The sequence below is a fragment of the Quercus suber genome, unplaced genomic scaffold (assembly GCF_002906115.3).
Source record: "Quercus suber isolate HL8 unplaced genomic scaffold, Cork oak 2.0 scaffold_634, whole genome shotgun sequence".
NCBI lineage: Eukaryota > Viridiplantae > Streptophyta > Magnoliopsida > Fagales > Fagaceae > Quercus > Quercus suber.
This window is the reverse complement of record NW_027070076.1, coordinates 243,161-264,082: the sequence shown is the minus strand read 5'-3', so window position 1 is coordinate 264,082 and position 20,922 is coordinate 243,161. Positions and strand designations below refer to the sequence as shown.

The following is a 20,922-nucleotide window of genomic DNA, read 5'->3' as shown; positions in this document are numbered from 1 at the left end:
GGCTAGGTCCTACGACACTGTTCATGACCCAGCCAAATACACAAAAATGCGCATATCAATGCATTTTTGGGTCTCACGACACTATTCACACCTTTAAAAATTATTTTGCTACAATGTTTTCAACAATAAATTTTTAATTTTCAGCAAATAAATAGTATCTAAACACACTCTTTGTCTAATTTTTTGAAGCACGTCAATTTTTTCTTTAGAAGTTCACTTGATTAATTTTGAATGATCTATGTGAATTAAAAGTGCCGTATTTTTTTAATACATAAGCAACTCATACTTTCTTTAAAAAACAAAAATACAAATTCAAAAATTAAAGGTTGACGTACATTTCTCCCCATAACTATGGTGCAAATGCAATTATAATGCCAACGAAACTTTAAAACTAAACAATGTACCCTTTTTTTTTTCTTTTTCTTTTTCTTTTTTTTTTTTTTTTTTGTTAAAACAATGTACCCCTTAATTGTTAGCAATGAGCATAGCACTCCACCTCCTACCAACAAAATTTCTGTAAAATTTTATGGAAAAACTCTTCTTTTCTTTTCTTTTTTTCAAAAAAAATGTGTCATAGCAATTTGAATTTTCTATTAAATTTTTTGTGTAGGGTGAAAGTGCTTATTTCCAATATTTCAATGTTTGTTTGGATTGGTTTTTGCTTACGTGCTTAAACCTTGAAATAGGCAAAAGAGTACACTTTTTTTCCTATTGAAAGCTACCATTCCCTTTCTAACTTGAGTTTCACAGTTTCCCCAATCAACTTTGTTGGTTGGCGAATAATAAATCTCGAAAATTGTTCTCTCCTTTTAAGATTTCGACTGTTGTATCTCTAGACATTCAACCACCTCGCTCACTCAATTAATCATAGTCATTGATGTAGTTCATTTTACTAAAATCCATCCACCTTTTGGAGTAAACATTGCAAATATCTCCATTTTTTTTTTCTCTTATAATCAAATACCTCTATATGAGGAGAATAGGAACTTTAATTTCCCCGGCTTAAGAGTGGGCTCAACCAAATGGGTTTTTAGTGCTTTCATATTCACGGTTCATTCAACAATTGGTACAAGAAAGAATCAAAGAAATGGCTAAAGAGCAAGTTGATCTAACTTTTGTTTGCCTCACACTTTTTTCTTTTCTAATTCCACATAACAACACATGCATTTATCATTATCTTCTTGCTGCCTGTCCTTTTCTCTCATCAACTTTCCTCTCTCAAATCCAACGTGAGTTTTCTTAGTTTATCTATGTACCCACATTATTCATAGAATTCCCATCCAACAAGTAAAAACTAATCCGTGATTGGAAAATTTTGGTCGCCAAGAACTATTAATGAGCATGTGATAACTCTTTTTTAAAAGTTGCATTAGTTGGAGTCGTGAAGCAAATCCTAGATTCGAAAGTCTACTCAAAAATCCGTGACTAGTAACTACCATATTAACTTATATGTACAACTTTGGGTCCTCTACTTGGACCATTTTCACTTGCGTGCACATAATGCATTAGTTTCCCTCTTTTAAGCAAAGACAATTTTCTTAGCCTGCAAGTACATCTTTGGTGCCTCTAACTATCCTACTATATTATCTGTTTTTTTTTTTTTTTTTTNTTGATAAATCATAGGAGGGAAAATTTCTTACGAGATTGATCAAATGTATCAAACTTCAATGGGCAAAGATTGGGGGAAATGTGTCACAACAAGCTCCAAGCCAAGCTAGAGGGCTCTTAAAGATGGGTTGAGTACAGCAATAAATATGGGAATTACATGGTTAGAGATTGAACTTGACTCTGACAGTTATTGATCTAATTAAATCAAACAAGACCACTACTGCCTTTTTAAGACCTGTTGTGGATGAGTGCACGTGGCCTAATAGAGGGACTTGACCAGCAGAACCTGCATGATATTATAGAGAAGCCAAAGGTTGCACAGATATTCTTGCTAAAGCTGGCTGAATCCAGCAACTTGACTTTGTGTCTTATGTTACCCCTCCAAGTCAGTACTGGAGGCTTTATTTAAAGTTTGATGTATCTGAGACCATGTGTAATCATGCAGTTAATCAGTGCATTTTGTTCCTTTCTAACCCCCCCAAAAAAATGGTAACTAGCATGCTTAATATTTTAGGAGACCTGCTTGAAATTTACACTGTACAGGAGATAGGTAATCAAAAGAAAATCCAATAACATGATTCACTGGCACACAGGTTACCTGCTTAAACTCAGAGTCTGCCCTTTTATCCTCCACAGATCTGCCTCCTCTAGCCAAAATTTTTTGTTCCAACTGAAATAAGTTGAAAGCAGTCAAAATAAAAGCATTCTCAAGTTCTTTAGAAATTTTGACAGGATAAGGAAGCTAACCTCTTCCAGATAACTGTCCACAGCTTCATCAGCAATAGTAGGATCAACTATAAAATCAAAGAGTTCTCGAATCGTCATAACAGCTACGCCATGTTTTTCAAAGAAATCCTGCAAAGCCACTTTTGCTTAATTAATTCATTCCACAGATTATAAACACTTGTCATATGATAATTTATGTTTGGAAAAAACTTACAGAAACATGATCACAATCTTCAATTAGGAATTCAATGGCACGGGGGTGGTCAAGATCAACTGATTGAGAAACATCAATGATATACAAGTGACCCTGCAAATCAGGAGGAAAAATAAATCAAATCAATGACAAATTGAATCGATTCAATATTGGATAAGAAAAGGGGAAAAACCACATACACAAACTTTTCTTTTACAAGTAAAACACATACAAACAACTGATGCTCACCTCAAAATAAAGTATGTTATATTCGCTGAGGTCCCCATGAACCAGTTTGCACTTCTGATATAATGTGCGCATTGCAATAATCACCTGAAAATATAAATGGGAAAAAGATATTTATATCAGTTAAACAAGACAGTATTACACAACCCTTTTTAACTTGCCAAAAGAAAGTTATAAAAGTAGCATTTGCAGTTAGTGTAAATAAATAACAAATTTGTTCAAAAATAAAATTATGACTCCATAAAGCTAAGCATGTCTAAAGATAGATGAGTTTAAATAACTAAAACATCTCTAAAGGAACTCTTCATCTAGGCTACTCCAACCTGATCAATCCAAGTGATAAACCTCAACTACACAATTAAGCATCCTACTATCGTTCTAGATGACATGTTCCACACTTCCACTTGAGATAACCAATTACCAATAGGTCCACAGAAGAAACCACTAACCCTAAGTGTTACCCCCAACATTCTAGAAAGCAGGTTTCACTTCACATAATTAAGAACTCTTAAAGAATGACTTAAAGATATGGACACACCTCCACATAACCTTCACGTAACTTGTCAAGAGATAAAGCAGCATCCTTAAGACGAGGTGCAGCCCAACCTGCTTTTCCTGTACAAGCACAACCACCAAGAAACATCAACCAGAAATATAACTGAATTTTTAGAAGCTGAAACTTAAATCATTCAAAAGGGACTAAAAATGAATTAAGCAGTATCAAGGATAACCATAGGGACTCCACTGACTACTAACATGTAAGGTCAACTTACAGGGGGATATAAACCCAATTAAATCAGTCTTTGCACAAAACTCTGACTAAAAAGTCACATCCATCTGACTAAATGTTTCTTATAACTCACACATACACACAATACCTATGAATTCCATGACCAGAACATGAAGTCTCAAAAGAATTGGAGTTGGGCATCTAATTCCTGCTGCCTTTAGCCTGCAGTTCAGAATGACCATATTAAATATGATATAATAGCACTATTTCTCAAACAACTTCTAAATATGGTCATGACATTTTTTTTGTATTGGTAAATTACACATGAACTCAGTGGGTCTCGAACCACAACCTCGCCCTCCTTGAAGGACTTAAAAAAGGAGGTGTCAATTGAGCTAGAGTTCATTGGCCTAAATGATGGTCATTTCCTTCCCATAAACATTAATATCCTAACAACAGTTAAGTATCAAGAACAATGTGTTGGACTTACCTCATAAGGTTCCTCATCTCTTTCTCAGCCCATGTTTTTACCATTTTCCTGGGATTACGCCTGCAGTATCCATGTCTGAAACGGTAGTCACCTTGTACATAACGATCTCTGTCCCTATAATTGTTTAGAACAAGAAGTTAAATTCATGTCAAGAAAAAAAAATGAGAATACATCTCTGAACGATGGAGTTCAGCCACAAGATAAACTCATTAACAAGCTAAAAGGTTCATCTCAACATACTTAAATACCAGAATAGAAGTTTTGTATACTTTGATTGCCACTCCTGACTATCAGCTTTGATTGCATGATAAACATTTGCCTGTTGGAAAAGAGAAAGAAAATTGAATGATTCAGCTTTTTAAGAATTAAAAACTGGAACATGCAGTAGGTATCATCAGTACAGAAATTAAAGTTCCTACATACTTCTTTTCCAGTTGAAATGCAGCCATTAATATCATGAAATACACCTCTATTCAGCATCTTGAACAAGACCATGCGAGTTCTAGGATCAATGGCCTGGAGGAAAAGTATGTTAGTCACATACTCCATGTGAAGAAGTCTTTGATGCAGCTCAAAGCAAAATATTGAAAAATAAACTTATAATGAGTAATAAGTAAAACTAGGACTGCCCAACAAAACAATTATCCTCAAAACAAAAATGCAGATAGGTCCACAACACAGCTAAGTTGAGATAACAACTAATTCCTTCAAAAGTGGAAAAAAAGGTTAAACATGTCACTTCAATGCTGAAGTACAAACAAGAGTGATTTTCTGTTAACGAAAGTCAAATAAGCAAATATTCCCTCAAAAGTTGTATAGAACTCCTTCACAATTACCATCAATAGAAATCCAAAGAAAGGAGACACCAGATGATAAAAATAAAACACCTAGTAGAAATGATTTTAGCTTCAAAAACACAAGGAACAAAGAACACAAAGAAACTAAAATAAAGACACTTTTTGATAATTCAAAGTTGTCAATAAAATTTTTGTAAAGTTCACCTGCTCAACAGTCGCACGATCTGATTTCTCAGTAGTTCTAGTTTTACCAATAGCCATCTCTCGAACACTTCCGCGGATTGCAGTTGTCACAGAGTTTGACATGCCAACACATCTCCCCTCCCACTCCTGCACCATCAATTGACTTGGTTAAAAATCAAAATACTCATAAATATAACCAATCAAACCCAGCCCACATATACATGCAAAAGCAGAGAAATTATACAAAAGTACCAACATTTCTTATCGTGATTACTCATATTAACTACAACAGTAAAGCAACAACTATGCAATATGCAGAAAATTGGTTCACACCAAAAGGATATTAAACCCACCTTCACGTTAAAGCAACAACATTGTTTACCTGGTGACTTGCATCAACTATGCAAATAAGAAAACAACCATGCAATATGCAGAAGAAATTTTGACAACAAACAGCTTCAAACAACACCTCCATAGTCTGTCTTAGAAACTTTTTTTTTTCAAAACCAACAAAAAACGTACATATAATCCCTTAAAATTTTCGATAAGTCCAAACAATAGGTAAAAAAGGATAGTCAGAAATCTCATGTGGAAAAATGCCGCTCATGGCACACAGGGTACAGTGCTGCACTAGCATAGAGATTCTCATCATTCTCTTCAACAAGTCAACAAAAGACCAACGGGGTTGAGTTTATGCATGCTGAACCAAATCCCATGACATTAAACAAATAGCCCCAAAAATGTGTAAATACAAACACAATGTGGAAATTAACCAAAAAAATAACCAATTCGACAACCAAAAAATAGAATAGTAATAATAATAATAAATAGTAACACTATGCATACCTTCTCAAAATAATGAGTCTAATACAGAAAAACTTGAAATATAATCACAATCTCTATGACCCAAATGAGCAAATTTCTTTGACATATAAGCAACCCACACATTCTTTAAAGAAATCATAAAATTTAAGGTTGATTACAAGTTCCTCCCCTTAAGTCTTACCAACAGCGCAGTTACAATGTTCCCTAAACTTCAAAAACCGAGGCACGTCACCTTTAACTATTAGCAATAAGCACTCTCCCATCAACTATTAGAATCCCCATTAAATTTAAAGAATCATTCAATTTTAACTGAATTCACCAAAACTTTCAAAACTAACACTACGCATATCTCTCAAATTACTAATTTATATCTAAAACCCTAAAAATGTAAAATTTACCTAAGAAACTCACACATTCTAAAATTCAATACATAAATCATAAAAATTCACCATCTTTCCTGAAATTCATTCACAATAGCTCAAAATTTGATACCTCCAAAGGCGAAGCACGAATGTGATGGGCGAACTTCTGGTTTCGATTCGAGAGAGGCTGAAGCGTCGACGTATTGAGGCGAGAGTGAAGGCCACCATGCGCATTGGGTCGCCCGAGGATTGAGCATTGTATCGTTCCTTCTATGCGTTCTCCATCGTCTTTGAGTCCAACCAATCCAGTGCTTCTTCAACCTCCGAGTCCGATGACCACGTCAGCTCTTCTTCTCCTCTCCTCTTCTCTTCTTCTTCTTCCTCTTCTTTTTCTTCATTCAGAACCACTGTTTCTCTTCCACAACAGACATTTTCAAATTTTCTTTTTCTTTTTCCTGTTTGTTTCTAGGGAAAATGAAAATTGATTAATTTTTTTCTCGAATGTTTGAAAAAAAAATCGAAAAATTCGTAAGCTTTTATTACAGGTTTATGGTTTTGCAGAAACCCTAGCGGCGCGTATTGACTGAAATTTTTTTGATTTTTCCGTTGCGGTTGTTGGGGTTGGGTTTTGGTGCTGAAAAACGATGTCGCTTTTGGTGTTTCTGTTGACGTACAAAATGGATTTGGGCTTTTTAGACTTTGTTGCATTCTTGGATCGTTTTCATATGGTGATGAGATCAGGTAGAGCCCATTATTGAGCCCAATATCTATATACCACTTCTTTATTTATTTATTTTTAATAATTCGATGTCTTGAGTGTTATTTTGAGAGGCAAATACTATAATTTTGTTTCCTTAACATTTGTTACAGTTTCAACTTCGTTCATATACTTTTAATTTAATCAAGTTCATCCCTTAACTTTTAGAATCAAGATCACTCAATCAATTGTTAATTATGTCAACTTTGCGTGAGTTTGGATAGCGGCCAGTGTGCGTTTCCAGCGTTTACGTTTTTGGCTAGGTCCTACGACACTGTTCAGACCCAACAAATACACAAAATGCGCATATTAATGCATTTTTGGGTCTCACGACACTATTCACACTTTAAAAATTATTTTCTACAATGTTTTCACAATAAATTTTAATTTTCAGCAAATAAATAGTATCTAAACACACTCTTTGTCTAATTTTTTGAAGCACGTCAATTTTTTCTTTAGAAGTTCACTTGATTAATTTTGAATGATCTATGTGAATTAAAAGTGCCGTATTTTTTAATACATAAGCAACTCATACTTTCTTTAAAAAACAAAAATACAAATTCAAAAATTAAAGGTTGACGTACATTTCTCCCCATAACTATGGTGCAAATGCAATTATAATGCAACGAAACTTTAAAACTAACAATGTATCCTTTCTTTTTTTTTTTTTTTTTTTTGTTAAAACAATGTACCCCTTAATTGTTAGCAATGAGCATAGCACTCCACCTCCTACCAACAAAATTTCTGTAAATTTTATGGAAAAACTCTTCTTTTCTTTTCTTTTTTCAAAAAAAATGTGTCATAGCAATTTGAATTTTCTATTAAATTTTTTGTGTAGGGTGAAAGTGCTTATTTCCAATATTTCAATGTTTGTTTGGATTGGTTTTTGCTTACGTGCTTAAACCTTGAAATAGGCAAAAGAGTACACTTTTTTTCCTATTGAAAGCTACCATTCCCTTTCTAACTTGAGTTTCACAGTTTCCCCAATCAACTTTGTTGGTTGGCGAATAATAAATCTCGAAAATTGTTCTCTCCTTTAAGATTTCGACTGTTGATCTCTAGACATTCAACCACCTCGCTCACTCAATTAATCATAGTCATTGATGTAGTTCATTTTACTAAAATCTTTGAGATATTTTAAACATATATTAGCCCAATGTAATAGGCCCAAGTCCATTCCTGCTTGTACTAGTAGTCTAGGGTTTAGTCGCCTATATATACTCATGTTAGGGTTCATTATAACACAGAGTTTATTGTACTACACTCCTACACAATAAAGATGTAGCCCTTAAGGGATTCCTCCGTGGATGTAGGCCGTCAAGGCTGAACCACGTAACCCTCGTGTTCTTGATGTTCCTATTCTATGCTTCCTCTTCCGCATCCACTCTAGCATACATAACATGGTATAACACATTGCGTTTGATAATATTCTCCATTCAACATGGTATCAGAGCTAATATTCAACATGGTATCAGAGCCAAACTCCGTTCTTGGCATCAAACAAAATCTCTAACAAGCAAAGAAGATTTTAATGTGCACATCACCATCAGAAGTCACACATGCTTCTCTGCTGAATCTAGACTCCATGGCATCTTGCAGCCACGGTGGCTCAGTGCTGTGTTCAAGATCTATAAACTCAAGTAAAGCCGTGACAAAATTCAGATCTGTGCAAATCCATGCCTCGCCTGATCAAACCAATACCACAGGCGTGCTCCACGACCTCCCGCGACAAAAACCCAGAAACACGGCCACCAACGGCAGCCTCACGCGCCACCACGCACTCCCGTAAAGCTCACGCGCCGCCTCGGATTCCTCAGGAGCAGATCCTTCTCCGGCGACACGCGCCACCATGACGGCCTCGTAGCTCGCCGATCTGCCAAACCCAGAAATCCGAGCATCAATCTCCGTCGCACGCGCTCACATGCGCCTTCCGGAGTTCTCACGCGCCGGTGGAATACCCTCACGCGCCACACGCGCCTGAAGTCTGCTGCTGACGTCATCTGATGACGTCATCTTGCCACGTCAGCGCCACGCAATCGTTGCCACATCAGCCCTAGTCCACGTCAGCGACATGTCATAGGATGACGTCAGCGGCTCTGCTGCCAATCCGTGACCCGACCCGGAAACCCGGAACCGACCCGGACCAGTATCCATTGACTTTGACCCTGGACCAGTTGACTTTGACTTTGACTTTTGCGTTGACCTTTGACCAAAAGTCAAAATTTTCGAAAGGGCCTATCTTGCTCAGTTTTTCGCGTAGATTCCGATTTTGGACTCCGTTTCTTCATTTGAAGCTCCAAAATTGGTCAATTGGCACATTCTTCATTGTGGTTTCTTCAAAGGCATTCTTCAGGCATCTCCAAGTGATCTTCTCATGCTTATCCAACCTCAAGCCTTCATCGAGCTTCCGCCTTGAGTTTGAGGGAGGGTGTTAGAGATATATATTAAACATATATTAGCCCAATGTAATAGGCCCAAGTCCATTCCTGCTTGTACTAGTAGTCTAGGGTTTAGTCGCCTATATATACTCATGTTAGGGTTCATTATAACACAGAGTTTATTGTACTACACTCCTACACAATAAAGATGTAGCCCTTAAGGGATTCCTCCGTGGATGTAGGCCGTCAAGGCTGAACCACGTAACCCTCGTGTTCTTGATGTTCCTATTCTATGCTTCCTCTTCCGCATCCACTCTAGCATACATAACATGGTATAACACATTGCGTTTGATAATATTCTCCATTCAACTTTAATATATATCTCTAACAAAATCCATCCACCTTTTGGAGTAAACATTGCAAATATCTCCATTTTTTTTTTCTCTTATAATCAAATACCTCTATATGAGGAGAATAGGAACTTTAATTTCCCCGGCTTAAGAGTGGGCCCAACCAAATGGGTTTTTAGTGCTTTCACATTCACGGTTCATTCAACAATTGGTACAAGAAGGAATCAAAGAAATGGCTAAAGAGCAAGTTGATCTAACTTTTGTTTGCCTCACACTTTTTTCTTTTCTAATTCCACATAACAACACATGCATTTATCATTATCTTCTTGCTGTCTGTCCTTTTCTCTCATCAACTTTCCTCTCTCAAATCCAACGTGAGTTTTCTTAGTTTATCTATGTACCCACATTATTCATAGAATTCCCATCCAACAAGTAAAAACTAATCCGTGATTGGAAAATTTTGGTCGCCAAGAACTATTAATGAGCATGTGATAACTCTTTTTTAAAAGTTGCATTAGTTGGAATCGTGAAGCAAATCCTAGATTCGAAAGTCTACTCAAAAATCCGTGACTAGTAACTACCATATTAACTTATATGTACAACTTTGGGTCCTCTACTTGGACCATTTTCACTTGCGTGCACATAATGCATTAGTTTCCCTCTTTTAAGCAAAGACAATTTTCTTAGCCTGCAAGTACATCTTTGGTGCCTCTAACTATCCTACTATATTATCTGTTTTTTTTTTTTAGGTTTCGAAGAAAAAAAATGGTTAGGTTTCGAAGAAAAAAATGGTTAGGGACTTAGTGGAAAGGGAGCGATCAATATGCTTTTCCTACCTGAATGTTACTATAGTAGCACCATAACTACTACGTACCCGACTAAACCATCGCTCTATATACAATACATAAATATAAAAATACCAACGAGTTGCTAGTGCCTAAGGAGAAACTCGAACCCACAAGCTGCCAATTGGTAATTATCTTATGCACATAACAAGTGGATCATTAGTGCAAATGTGCAATAGTGCCTCTTGTCCTCTTTCTGCGCAATGTGCGCATAGTGCATCCTTTCACGATTTCATTATCTTGGGTAGCTTTCGGAGAAGAGTCCTCCACCTCTTTTATTGGTAGGTCTAGTGGTGTGCACTACGAGCTAAAAGAAATAGATGTAGAAACTAGAAAGCATCCATTTATTTGATTCTCTTAGCAAAAGTGAAAATCAATGGTCCATTCATTTGATTTACTCTTTATGCACTGTGACGTTTTATTTAAAAAGAAAATGAATCTAACATCTTGTCAATTTCGAAAGCACATCATGTCAATTTCGAAAGCACTTTTTCCCTCAACTTGTAAGGTGGGAAGGGACATTTATGTTATGTTTGATTTTTTTTTTTTTTCAAAGAAATATTAAAAAAAGAAAAGAAAAGAATGAGACATAATAAAAGGAGTAATCATAAGGAGACTGAATAAAATGAAAAATAAGATACCTTATTTGTTGTGTACGAAAGAAAAGAAATATATATTTTCAGCATTATTTGATTAATGAAATAGGTACCATCTGTAACATCATCCCTAGTATAAGTTACAAGCTACAGTTTTTTTTTTTTTGGTTGTGCATATTTCATATGTTAAAAGGGAAGATAATCGACCAGTTCACATCTTGTTTAGTATACTAAGTCTATTGATAATTATGTAACTTAGATAAAGAGAAATCTGAATTTTTTAGGTCTATTTTGGCTCAAGATGTATTGAACTTATCTTATTCTTCTTAATAAATTTTCAGTCTTTTCACGAACAAACAAAAAAATGTATATGTTCTTTTTGAGTTTTGAAGGAAAAGCTTAGAAGATAATGAAATGAAATGGACACTCTCTTATAGTTATTCTATTCCTAACTTTTTTTTTTTTTAATCAGTTATTCTATTCCTAACTACTAAGGCTATGTTTGTTTCATGTAAAACGTTTTCCAGAAAATACATATTTTCCGGAAATGCTATTTTCCGGAAAAGGAAAATATTTTTAAGTGTTTGGTTGAATTATGAAAATTGTTGTGGAAAATATTTTCATGTGTTTGGTTCTATTAGGAAAATGCTATTTTCCGGCAGCAAATTCCGGCAACAACACAACAACAACAACAACAACAACAACAACAATCAGTTCATCAAAAAAAAAAAAAAAAAAACAACAACAATCAAATTAAAAAAAAAAAAAAAAACTGAGAGATCGAGGAGGAGAGAGCGTGGAGGCGATGGGTCGGCGGTCAAAGGCGATGGGTCTGGTTCGTGGATCGGCGAGCTCGAGGAGGCGATGGGTCTGGGTCGACGACGAGGTGCGATGACGCGATCGAGGAGGCGATGGGTTTGGGTCGAGCGGCGTTGGAGCGATCGGTGCGGTGCTGCGATTTCCCTTGATTGATCGGTGCGGTGCGATGGCGAGGTGCGAGACCGGTGCAATGGCGAGGTGCGAGACCGGTGCGATGGTGAGGTGCGATGGCGAGGTGCTGCGATCGGTGCGATGGCACGGTTCGTGGTTCGTGGCGCCGGCGAAGTCGAAGGCTCATGAACGCCGGCGATGGGCTGTGGCGTTGGTTCGTTCTCTCTCTCGCTCGGTTTGGTTCGTTAAGGCTCTCGCTCTCTCTTTTCCAGAAATCATTTGAAAGGAAAATAAGGGCGTAAAATGATTTCCGGGTCAAATGAGTAAATACGGTCAAACTGAAGCTAATTTTCCGGAAAATAAAATTTTTCTTTCCTGCCAAACACTGGGGTCAGGTGGTAAATGATTTCCGAAAATCATTTACCACCAAAACAAACGGACCCTAAAACTCTCAAATAAGAGCATAGATAGAATATGCTTTCAAGATCTTTCGTATTATGATTTCCCTCTTCCAAATGGAGTGTTAAACCATATTCTATCTTTGAAAAGATCTGGACAACATCACTAACTCTTGAGAGATGCAACCCAGTAAGGCAGTCCATACACCTTTCCCTTTTCCCTTAAAGTAATGCAACTTTTTTTTTCCCAACAATATGGTGCAATGTTTAATATGAACAACGAACATAACACCATTTTTTTTTTTTTTTTTTTTTTTTGTGGATTAGTGCTCAGTATAAATAGGTTCACGCCAATAAATGGACCGATTCAATATTGATTTGTTTAACCAGCAATTAATTAAAAATGATCAGATTCATTTATGTAAATATTTTTAAAAAAAACATAAATTTGAGTAATTAAAAGAATTTTCAATTGTTATATTGATAAATTTATCTTTAAAACTCTAAAGTCCGTAACACTTTTACACAAAACATAGGAAAAAAAAAAAAAAAAAAGCTTTTTTCATTTTATTTTTCTTAGATTGTGTGTTAAACGAGTTGAAATTAATTGTATTGTGCCAACTCATTCAATATTGATGTTGATTCGAGCACAACTTGATACTAGAGGAGGCAATTTGTCTTAGCGAATCATGTTCTTATTGCGTGTTAAGGTAAGGATGTTCAAAAACGAGTTGAAATTAATTGTGTTGTGTCAACTCATTCAATAGACAAGTTGCATTAAAGGTGAATGGTTTTGACACGGTTTTGATATTGGTTATTTTAAGATAGAGATGTATGTGAGCATCCTTACCTTAACACGCAATAAGAACATGATTCGCTAAGACAAATTGCCTCCTCTAGTATCAAGTTGTGCTCGAATCAACATCAGTTTCACCTTACTACACCACTAACATCATTATAATTTTTATCGTATATCAATTACAACACCACAATAATATTGTGAAGAAAGATGTGTTATTATACTTGTTGCTTTCTTTCTTAATGTGTTAAAAACCATAGAGTGAGACTAGCATTTTCCAAGTATAATCTAAAAGTTAACAATAAGTTCGACAATCAACCAAGTAACAATTTTTTTTCCCCAAAATTTAAAAGAGTAGCACAAAATATTCCGAAGCCTTTACACGCTTCATACAATAATAACTACCCAAAAAAAAAAATAATAAATACAAAGAAAAAAAAATTCGAGCTTGAAAACTCATACACCAAGTTTGATATCACCAAGATCGAGCTGAGCAGCAATTTCCTCGAGCTGCTTCTTCACACTCATGTCAATCAACTTCGACCCAGAACTCCCATATCTAATGGTGAACCCAGCCACCAAACTCGGGTCGATCACAGTCTTAACCCTCACATTCTTAGCCCCAGTCAGCTTCTGAACCTGCTTAGCTATCTGGGCCAAGTGCTGCGACTCCAACTGCACCACCGAGCTCACCACGGCGAGCTGCGTGTCGGTGAGGTCGTTGTACACGACCTCGAACTCCGACACTATGTCCTTGATCAAGTCGATTCGGCCCGAGTCGACCAAGATGTTGAGGAAGTTCGCCGTGTGCGGCGAGAGCCCCGACGAGCTCGCGATCTGGTCGAGCATCTCGCGCTTCTTCTCGACGTCGATCACTGGGTTGGCGAAGAAGTCGAAGACCTGTTGGTTGGTGAAGATTTTCTCGATCTTCTCCACGTCGGCGCTCGTCGCGTCGAGGGTGTTGTTCGACTTCGCCACGTCGGCTAAAGCCGAGGCGTAGCTGGCGGCTACCGACGCGGCCATTTTTGCTGATGATGCTCCGCCGGTGGCGACACCGGCGGAGGAAGCGAAGACGGCGGCTTTGAGTTTGAGAGATGGGAAGGTGGCGGAGAAGGAGAGGTTGTGGATGAGGTTCGATCGAGATGGAATGGACGGTGAGGATTTGGTGGATTGGAGGAAGATTGGGGTGTGTTGGAGAGAGGCCATTGTTGTTTTTTTGGCAGGGTGATGGGAGAGAATTGGTGGTGTGGCCTTTTTCGGTGGCAATGGGTGGATGGGATTTGTGAAGAGTTTTACATGATTGACGGTGGAGAGAGAGGATGGGTTTATCTTTTAATTTTATTGGAGCAACCATAGGCCTCTTATCTTGCAAAAAGATAAGAGGTGACACGTGGTTGCATTTTGTGTGAGGCAGAGTTTTGATTTGGACATACAAAAAGGCTCACTTTATATCCGTTTATGATTTTGATTCAAAGATAACTTTACCTAATTTATAGGATTCAGGCGCTCTAAATTTTTTAAAGCAATCTACTAAATAAATTTTCTTAAATTTTAATTATTTTTTGATAATTTAATGATCTAAATTTTGATATTTTAGCATTTTACTAACAATAATCTTTATTGTTTTGTTTGCAATATTATTTTATTATTTTTAGATTACTGTTAATAGAATGCTAACATGTCAAAATTTAGATATTTAAATTATAAAAGAGTGATTATGATTTAAAGAAATTTATTGATGGAGTACTCTAAAAAATCTAAAGGATCTGAATCCCTAATTTTATGCTAAAAAAAATTTATATACAAATTAGTACAAGTTAAAAGTTAAAGGGAAAAGAGAAAAATGCTCATACATCTCTTAAACTTTCAATTACTGGCCAAAACACCTCCTAAACTTTTTTATCGGCTAATTTACTCCATAAACTACACACTTCTGACAAATCAATACCTCTGTTAGTTTGGTGTTAAAAAACTAATAGTTACACGTGAGATTTAAAAATTAACTCAAAGCTCAAATACTCATCTTCAACCTAAACACCAAATCTCAAAAACCCAGTCAAGCTCTACCTCCATATTGCTAGAAACACCCCAATAGCCAAATTGGTCCTCTCCAATAAACTCACTTCTTACTCTTTCATCAAAGTCCTATCAGATTAAAGAACAGGGCAAAAATGATAATGATGAAGAAGAACAAGAAGGTGAAGATTCTTGGTGGGTTTTGAAAGTTGGGTCCAACATTAGAGTCAAGGTCAATTGAACACTTTTTGTGACCAGCGTTGTGTTGATTTTGTGGCTAATGGTGTTTGGGCAATGAAGTTCTTTATCAACAACAACGAGGACTATAAGGGGTTTGTAGCTAAGTTTCAAGACTGTTTGTTTTATTGTTTGATAACCTTCAAGACTGTTTGTTTGAGAACACGTATAGGGACGAGTAGAATGTAGAATGAGAAGAACAATGTTAGGGTTTACGGAAAAGGACTTCTTGTACGAGTTTGCTAATTTTTAAATCTCATGCGTCACTCACGTGAGTTAACCGTTAGTTTTTTAACATCAAGGTATTGATTTGGTAGCTATGCATAGTTTAGGGAGTAAATTGGCTAATAAAAAAAAATTCAGGGGGTGTTTTGCTCGATAATTGAAAGTTTAAAGGATGTATGAGCATTTTTCCCAAAGTTAAATAAAATAAGTTGATTTTTTTTTTCTCAAAAGTAGGTAAAAAAAATTGATAGGATCTGCAAAAAGTTAACTTCACAAAGACATTTTGAGAAAAAACACTCCAATGGGACCTGTAAATTGTACAATATAGTTGACTTTTTTATTTAAAAAATTTTAGGTGGAACCTTCATATATTTGAGTAGGCCTACTCATGGATATACTGGCATTGACAGAACCGGTCTAACCACACCACCCAGCCCCACTCAGGTTTCTACTGAAGGCTTCCGGCATGGTGGTCGACAATAGATCTTCAGTACCGACGTCAGACCAGTGTGGCCATCAGCACTGAGATGTGTACTCCAACGAAGACTGAACCGACCCAAGCATGTTTTATATATGTGTGTGTGTGTGTATATATATATATCATAACATTCTAAGAAGTAAGAACATGCCTAATGTTCTTATCCATGAAGCATGAACAAGCCTATAACGTTCTTATCAAAAAATAAAATTTGAATTAAAAAAAATAACTCATGTGAGACTACCTTTCTCAGTCAAAAAATGTGTGTTAGGAGGAATAGTCTCATCATTGAGTGGTCTTGTCTAGTAACTCTATTGTCTTGCCACTTGTATTTTTTGAGTTTTTTTTTTTTTTTTCATGCCGTATTGTCAGTTATCACTGTTTGAGAAGCTTATTGTTGTCACTGTTGGAGTCACTGTTTGAGAAGCTTATTGATGGAGTCACTGCTGTCACTGTGCAAGATATATATATATATATATTTTTTTTTTCTCTTTTGATCTCAGCCACACACATCTTTTCTCTTAAGTTGTCTCCTACTCAGCTACTCTCATTTTTCCTCTTTAGATTTCTGCTCCTCTCACCTCTTAGACTCAGAACTTAGTCACTCATTAGTCATCAGCCACCTTCATTTTTCTTCCAAACCCTAATCCTGCAGAACAAACATTTGTGTTTCCCTCTCAATCTTAGAATCTCATGCTCTCACCTAACCATTTTTCTCTTCTCTTTTGCTCTCAGCCACATAATGTTTCTTCCAAACCCTAATCCCACCAAACAATTAGTAGTGTTTCCCTCTCAATCTCAAATTTGCAGGCTCCCACCAACCATTTTTCTCTTCTCTTTTGCACTCAGCCACATAATTTCTTTTCCATACCCTAATCCCGCCAAACAAACAATTGTTTTACCCTAAAAAATTCTCAATCTTAGGCTCCCACCTAACCTTCCACTATTTAAGAACACAAGCTCTCACTCTCACTCTCAAGACTCATCTCTGATTCTCAATCTCACTCTCTCTCACAAAGAAAGACTTTCCTCTCAAGGTCTCAAGAGATTCTTGGTGGGTTTTGAAAGTTGGGTCCAAGATTAGAGTCAAGGTCAATTGAACACCTTTTGTGACTAGTGTTGTGTTGATTTTGTGGCTAATGGTGTTTGGGCAATGAAGTTCTTTATCAATGACAACGAGGACTATAAGGGGTTTGTAGCTAAGTTTGAAGACTATTTGTTTTTTTGTTTGATAACCTTCAAGACTGTTTGTTTGAGAACATGTATAGGTACAAGTAGAATGTAGAATGAGAAGAACAAGGTTAGGGTTTACAAAAAGGACTTCTTGTATGAGTTTGCTAATTTTTAAATCTCATGTGTCTCTCATGTGAATTAATTAGTTTTTCAACACCAAGGTATTGATTTGGCAACTGTGCATAGTTTAGGGAGTAAATTGTCTAATAAAAAAAATTCAAGGGGTGTTTTAGCCAATAGTTGAAAGTTCAAGGGGTGTATGAGCATTTTTCTCAAAATTAAATAAAATAAGTTGATTATTTATTTATTTATTTTTTGCTGAAAGTAGGTAAAAAAGATTGATAGGATTGGCAAAAAGTTAACTTTACAATGACATTTTGAGAAAAACCACTCCAATGGGACCCATAAATTGTACAATATAGTTGACTTTTTTATTTAAAAAATTTTAGGTGGAACCTACATATATTTGAGGAATAAGCTAACTGACCTTATAAAAATAATAATAATAAAGCAGTTGAAATCGAGACTTATGTGGGACCCATAAACAATGCATAAATTAAGCTAAAAGTTAGATTGAAAATTGAGTGCGAAACTCACACTAAATCTAATCACACCACTTATTTAGGGATTGTCATGAGACAGGGGCAACGTGGGATCATGAGTGCCCATCTCCACCTTGTCTCCTCTTCAGGATGGGGAAAACCTTTGCTAGGCAATAGTGAGGCAGGTTGGATTCAAGACGAATTGAAAATATCTTACTAATATGAATAAGATTGCTTTGACATTGATGAAATAAAAATGAAATATGATAGGAAAGGGTGATCGTGAGAGTATTAAGATTTAAGAAAGCAGTAGACACAGATATTTTTGAAGATAGTGAATATATATATATATATGTATATATAAAATCAATGTATGTATAGAAAATATTATATTAAATGTATAAATAAGTTAAAAATATATTACGTAATATATGTATATAACTATATATACATTCAGGGGGCGAGTAAAACTTATTCTGATTCCGTCACCTCTTTGTGATGAGAAAAGTCTGTGCATGACAAAGTGGGGCAAGGGTGGGTCATTTTTGTCATTCCTAGTCTGGTTGCTAGTGATGAAAAGTAAAAGTAGTACCAATGATGAATTATGAGTTAATATATAAATAAAAGAAAATTTTGTCTACTAATCACAATTTCTCATCTCACTAAATAGTAAAGGGTCATGCTAATTAGTACCCTTAGGGTATTGGTTAATAATCTATTTTAGGAGAGTTTTGACAACACTTTTATGGGAAATGAAAAAAGCTGTTAAAACATTATTTTTTTTTTCTTTTCTCATTAAAACTTTCTTTAAATAAATTGTTAACCAATGCCCTAAAGGCATTCGTTAGCATTTTCCAATAGTAAAAACAAATTTATAAAGGACCTTGTGTTACATGTAGTTCAACTGACACTTTATGATGTTTCCAACCTAAATGTTTAAGGTTCAAATCTTTTTTCCCTATTATTTGGTTTTAAAAGAAAAAAGGTTGTGAAAAAAACATAATAGAGTCGTCAAAAAGTTAGTAGCTTTTATAAATTAAATATATATAGTTCAAATATTCCCTATCCCAATTATTGAATTAAAAAAAATTATTAAAAAAATCTACAAATATATTACATTATTTTTTTTTTCTTGACAAACTGGCATAAATAAAGAAGACTACAAATTAGATTTTTTTTTTTTTCACCTTTCATTAATTTCAAAACCCAAACACCTTCCCTTTCAATGCCTTTATCAGAGTCTTAGTTGAAAAAGGTCTCTTTTCCCATCCCTTTTTCATCTTCAAAACCTTGAAAAAGATGTCACTTTCACCTAATAACTTTTCCTTTTGTTTTCTCTTAAAGGCGTGTTGATGCGAATCTCAATCAACACACTTTGAGACCCAACAAAAATATTGGAATACTTGCCCAAGAAAGCTTAAATTTAGATTTTTGATAGAACATTGACCCAACATTTATAATCGAAACACAAACCAAAGGTATAAATAACAGACCTTGACCCAATGATTATGATTGAATCACGAACCAAAGGTATAAAGTTTGAACGCCACAAGAAAGAATCCCTGATAAGTTCATAGTTCTTAAAGAACCAAAAGAAGAGCAAAGACTCACCTTTTATGATTTTTATTCAATAATCTCTGAAAAACGTTTACAAAATTATGGGCCAAATTAAGGGCTCCATAAAACTTGACAAAACAAGAAAATATATTCTAAAATAACTCCTAATTGATACCTAACCATATCAGGAATCAAATTTCACCTAAAAAGCATTAAATGCACCTAAAAATAAAGAAATAAATCACCTAAACCTAAAATAACATTTTTTACATAAAAATACCAAAAATAATAAATTACAATAATTAAATAGTAAATTGTGTCGTACATCACATGTTTTAGGTCCAATAACGCCTATCATGTCAAACAAATTCATACCTATGTTGTGAAAATGGGTTTTCTTGGTTATTCGTTTGTGTGTAATGGTTTTTTTGTAGCTTATTGTAAGAGTCTTAAAGATTTGGTGTCTGCGCGTAAGCTATTTGATGAAATGCTTGATAAGGTTGTGTTATGTTGTTGGACTTCGTTGATTTTTGGTCATGCTCAGTCAGGCTAGAATAAGGATGTTTTACAGTTTTTTCTTATGATGGTTATGTTATGAGATCGGTGGCCGCTGCATGTGGCCGCTCCTTTCTGGCTGGTCTGGGGTTCTGAGAAAAACAGAGGTGGAGGAGGATGAGAGGGGCTTGGCTTGGCTGTGTGCCATCTGGGTTAGATTGCGAGAGTAGATGCCTTTGTCGGTCTGAGGTTGCTGAAGAAAAATAGAGGTGGCCGGAGGTTGAGAGAGAGGAAGCTTTGTGGAGGAGATGAGAGAGAGTAGTGAGAGACGTGTTTGAGGAGAAGACTTCCTTCTTGCTAACGCTGTTAATGTTAGGGTTAACAGCACTCAACTTAAAATAGGTCATATGGGTTGCACATGATCCATGCTTATGTGTTTCTTTATGTGCTTGACATTTGTCTCAGTTTGCAGCAGTTGCTGCAAACATGTTTGGAGGAAATCCATGTCCAAAAACAAAAGCCCCAGCTAAAGCATGAAGGGAGTGAAAAAAATTGAAAAGTCAAAGACCTTATATGTACAAGGGAGAAAGGCATTATATATTGCAAGACTAAAGTGAAATGGTGGATTTAGAGCCATGTACAATTTAAATGGAGGAAAGCTAAGGTTACTTGCATGAGCATAAAAGGTGCTTTGGATCATATTATGCATATGGTGCTACATGCATTGGCCAATTGATGTTCTTTAGTGGAACTAATACTGTCAAGTGCCTATGTTTGTGACCACAAAATTTTTACAAGCGGGTTTGTTTGGCTCGAGATTTTTTCTACAAGTGGTCTTCACGAGCCACAATATATCTAGGCTTCATCAACCTGTATCTTCTCAACAAAAAATGAAGCAATTGGATCAACTAATTCCCAAACCCACA

At 35.8% G+C, this 20,922-nt stretch overlaps 1 protein-coding gene and 1 pseudogene across 1 annotated transcript; both read right to left on the bottom strand.

Moving 5' to 3' along the window:
* Positions 1-2,018: 2,018 nt before the first annotated feature.
* Positions 2,019-8,768, bottom strand: LOC136064145 (uncharacterized; annotated as a pseudogene).
* Positions 8,769-13,519: 4,751 nt separating this feature from the next.
* Positions 13,520-14,672, bottom strand: LOC112006438 (ATP synthase delta chain, chloroplastic). The gene has a single exon (XM_024038704.2). The coding sequence runs from the start codon at positions 14,417-14,419 to the stop codon at positions 13,670-13,672; it is 750 nt and encodes a 249-aa protein (XP_023894472.2). The 5' UTR covers positions 14,420-14,672; the 3' UTR covers positions 13,520-13,669.
* Positions 14,673-20,922: the final 6,250 nt, after the last annotated feature.